Here is a 4,350-nt window from a genome sequence, read left to right on the forward strand (position 1 = left end):
TCAGCAATTTCCCCCATTGTCCAAAACACTTAGGAGCTACCCACACAAGCCAGTCCCTCAATCATACAGGGCAGACAACACTTAATATGTTTACCCATCCCTCCCTCTTTTTTATTTTTATTTTGGCGGCTGGCGGGTACAGGGATACCTTTAACCTTGGTGTTGTAAGACCCAGCTCTGAGGTAACAGGCCAGTTCTCTCATCCTCCTTTCCCCTTCTACCAAAAATGTTGCCCTCCAAGGTAGGGCAACCAGAGCCTTTCTTGGGGGTTTTTGCTCTTTTCCGAGTGGAGCTGTCAGTCTTGCTCCAGTGTGGAAGACATACTTTCAGGAACTTTAGGAGCCAGAACTCCTACCAGGAGGAGATGCTGTGTGTTCAGAGTGAATGAAGCCCCAGAGAGAGACAGAGATGGGTCAGATAGAAGGCCTGAGGCTCACCCACACCTAGCTCCACACCAGTGTGGTTGTCCAACCCTATCTTAGTATCCATAAACCAGTCATTCATTCCTATTTTTGCCCAAGCTGGTTAGCTGGGTTTTTGTCAGTTGCAATCAAAGGAAAACCAAGAGCCTACTTCAATAAGGATTTTTTCTGTCTTCCCCAGGACAACGAGGTATAAGAAATTTATATCAAATCAACACGACAAAGTGGAAAGTATCCCCATTCTGTGATCAATGAACTCGGAAACAGCAATTGAATTTTACAAGCTGTTTAGCTTTTTGGAGAATAAAGAAGGAAATAAATATCAAGTGAATAAGCAATCACAAGCATTAGTTTGAAATGTCAATATTCCCTTGCTACCTGGCCCTCTTTTTCCTATTTCATTATCAGCTAAATCCACCCCCCCCACTTATAATTTTATAATCAGGCCAACATGATATAATTTGGAAAAAACTAGTGGCACTGTGCTTTCTTTGAGAACAGAATAAAAAGCACGGTTGGAACTCTGCCAGGATGGTCCTTAACACTCTGCCAGGATGGTCCTTAACATTCTGCCCTAACCAGGGTATTATTAACTTTCCAACACTGTTGGTATAAAGCTGAGTGCTGCTAACTTCTTAGAAAATCAGAAAAAGGTTGAAACAAATTCTAAAGGTCAGTCCATAAGATGGAAAGTGAGCTGGTTTTCTCTGTGTTCCTTTTAAAACTAGCCAGAAATACTGCCCATTTATAATGAAGACTGTACACAGCAGCATCAAAAAGGCCATTTACAAGAATTTTTTTTTTCAACAGAATCCACTGAATAGCATTGATAAATCACATCTAATCTAAGAGCAGTTCACTAAGGAACAGTGTGATGATATAAGTGCCTAACTAGTATTTAAAGTTGTCAAGGAGTGGGGATGTGCAAATTTAGCAGCAAAAGACTCTCTTGTTTTGCCTCAAGGGAAGGTAATAGTGGTCAGAGGGGCCAGTTCCAAGGGCTGGTCCAGGGGGGGCCGCTGGTCTTGGTACTCTGCCACATGCCCATTCCGGTGGTGACCATACTCAAATTTGATCCGCAGCTCACCAATCTTGGACTGGGGAAGGATATCTGGGATCCACTCGATGATAAAAGGTGTTGGCTCCTTTTGATCTGGGGAAGTGTTGCCTAAAGCGGAAAAAGGAACACTATTAGTACAATTCCACCTGACTCTAATAGGTGTTCTTAATAGTCAGAAGTTTCCTGAATTGAAGCAGTTTCCTCAGCTTTGATAATCAGAGCGCTGTGTAGGATTTATACCCATTCGGTGATGACTGGGGTATCAGATTTCCTGATCATTAGAGGAAGTGAAAATATATATATTTAATGATTTTAGGTTTTTCTTTTTTCTTTTTTTCCTTTTTGTCTTTTTTACTGACCGGTAACGGGATCGCAACCCTTGGTGTCACGCCCGTACCGGGGACCGGCAACGGGATCGCAACCCTCGGTGGTGTGCCCGCATCGCGCTCAGCCAGTGAGCGGGAACTGGTCTCCACATGGGATCCGAACCCTCGGCGGGAGCGCTGCCGCGCTCCCAAGCGGTGCACTCTCCAGTACGCCACCGGGCCGGCCCAATAATTTTAGGTTTTTCTTACTGATGCTGCAGGCTAGAGGGACAGTCAGATGTCAGATATGACATAAAAAGTTCAGATTCAATGACTTCTACTTGTCAGCTAAAAAAAAAAGAAAGTTCTTGGGAGGAAAAGTAAAAAATAAAAATTTAAAAATTTTGTAAATATAAGAAAACAAAAAGGATAGAGGAGAAAGACCCTAACTAATAATTTATATACCTTTTTCCTCAGAACTGCTTACTTCTGGCATCATAAACGAGTATTTAATGTTTTAGTTCACTATCTTATTCTTCCTGCATTTTACCCCAGTCACTCTTTCCTCCACTTTTTTTGGTCATTTTCTTCTCACAATGACCAGACATCACTTATATGATGAGAGAAAAAACTTCCGTCCACCCCAGACTAATGACTTTGTGGGCTGGTGTATTTTGGTCTATTTGGTTTCTTCCAGCCATAGAATACAAACGTTAGTTTATTATCTGGCTCTTGTTTGTCACAAACATTTTATTATGGCTTCCATTTCAAAGAGTATCTGGCTGAGAACCCTTCTTTGGAGCTGCTAGCAACTTGCACTTAAATATCAATAAAGATGCAGAAAAAGCTGAAAACTCACAACAATGAACACTGAGACTACTGGAAGAATCTGAAGAGTAAATACAGGTTGGAGATGTATGGAGAGAAACCTACCCAGGCTCCTGCCACAGCATATCCCAAACCTCCCTTCATAAAGGGGCTGCATGGAAAAAGGTAGGAAGATACTTTATTCTTCCACCATTTGGGCCTTGGCTAGTTTATTCTGGATATATAATAACATCTTTGATAGTACAAATTCATATCATATATTGTTAGTAAAAAAATATTTTAAATTCCTAAAAAAATAGAAATTAAAAAGACACATCTTCTGACCTCAAAATGTAAAACTAGAAATTGATAACTAATAATATAAATATCAAAAGCTTCAACCAACTGGAAATTTTAAATACAAAGTACTGGGGACATAGAGAAACTATAATTACAGATGATTTAAATATTAACAATAATAAGAAGCTTAAATGTTATTATCAAACATGAATTTTAAAAATTTACTGAGTTTTTCATTTTATTTTATTTTTTTGGTGGCTGGCCAGAAAGGTGATCCAAACCCTTCACCTTGGTGTTATAAGCACTGCACTCTAACCAAGTAAGCTAACCAGCCAGCCTTGAGTATTCTGTTTTAAAAGCTATGAGAATAAAACAATCCCAAGAAAATGTTAGGACAATTTTTAAAAGAGTTAGGAGAAATTATTACAGACAAAAAACAGAAAATAATTTAAAATAAATTTAGAATAACTGATTAAATACAAGAACCAGTTCTTTATTTTGAGAAAGACCATAAAACAGACAAAATTCAAGGAGAGCATATAACTACAGATTTAGAGCAAATTTTAAAAGTTATGTGATTATCATCTATACCAAAAATTATAAAAAATGTACACAATTAAAATTTTGGATGAAAATATGAATTATCAAAATTGACTCAAGAAAAGATAGAAACCAGGAAATACAAGCGTAAATCAGAAAAAACTGAGTAAGTTTTTGGAGAAACTGCCTGCCTACTCTTACATTCAGAGAATAAATTATTACAAACATTCAAGGAACAGTTATTTTCCAAGCTACTTAATTTGATCCAAAGCTTTCCAAAATCATTTCCTATATAACTGTTACCAAAACCCAAAAACGATAGCCTCCAAAACAGAAACAGTGGATAGTTATCACTTATAAAGAGATGATCAAAATTCCTAAATAAAATATTAGCAGATAGAATCAATCTATCTATCTATCTATCTATCTATCTATCTATCTATCTATCTATCTATCTATCTAGAGAGAGAAAGAAAAAAAGACCAAGCAGGATTTATTCCAGAAATGCAAGATTTCTTCAATATTAGAAAGCTATTAATAAAATTCATTGCACTAATAGGTCAAAAGGTTAAAGACGGTAAAAAAGTATTTTATAAAATTCAATATTAGTTCCTTGGGCCGGCCCGGTGGCGCACTGGATGGTGCGCCGCTTGGGAAGCGCGGCGGCGCTCCCGCCCGAGGGTTCGGATCCCACATACAGACCGGTTCCCGCTCACTGGCTGAGCGAGGCGCGGGAGCAACACCGAGGTTTGCAATCCCATTGCCGGTCCCCGGTCCGGTACGGGGGCAACACTGAGGGTTGCGATCCGTTGCTGGACACGGAAAAAAAAAAAAAAAAAAAAAAAAAAAAATTCAAAATTAGTTCCTAAAAAAAAAACTTAAAAAAAATATGTCATTAAAAAAATTTTAAAAATTT

At 38.4% G+C, this 4,350-nt stretch overlaps 1 protein-coding gene across 5 annotated transcripts in view; it reads right to left on the reverse strand.

Moving 5' to 3' along the window:
* Positions 1–570: 570 nt before the first annotated feature.
* The window catches only part of LOC103593227 (chromosome unknown open reading frame, human C2orf42), a 27,569-nt gene continuing 23,789 nt past the window's right edge, over positions 571–4,350 (reverse strand). For all 5 annotated transcript variants that reach the window (XM_008576178.1, XM_008576180.1, XM_008576179.1 and 2 more), the window contains one exon: positions 571–1,590. In XM_008576178.1, coding sequence (XP_008574400.1) covers positions 1,382–1,590 — 209 coding nt within the window. In that variant the 3' untranslated portion in view covers positions 571–1,381. The remainder of the gene's footprint in view (positions 1,591–4,350) is intronic.

The sequence above is a fragment of the Galeopterus variegatus genome, unplaced genomic scaffold (genome assembly GCF_000696425.1).
Source record: "Galeopterus variegatus unplaced genomic scaffold, G_variegatus-3.0.2 Scaffold1303, whole genome shotgun sequence".
In the NCBI taxonomy this organism is placed as follows: Eukaryota; Metazoa; Chordata; class Mammalia; order Dermoptera; family Cynocephalidae; genus Galeopterus; species Galeopterus variegatus.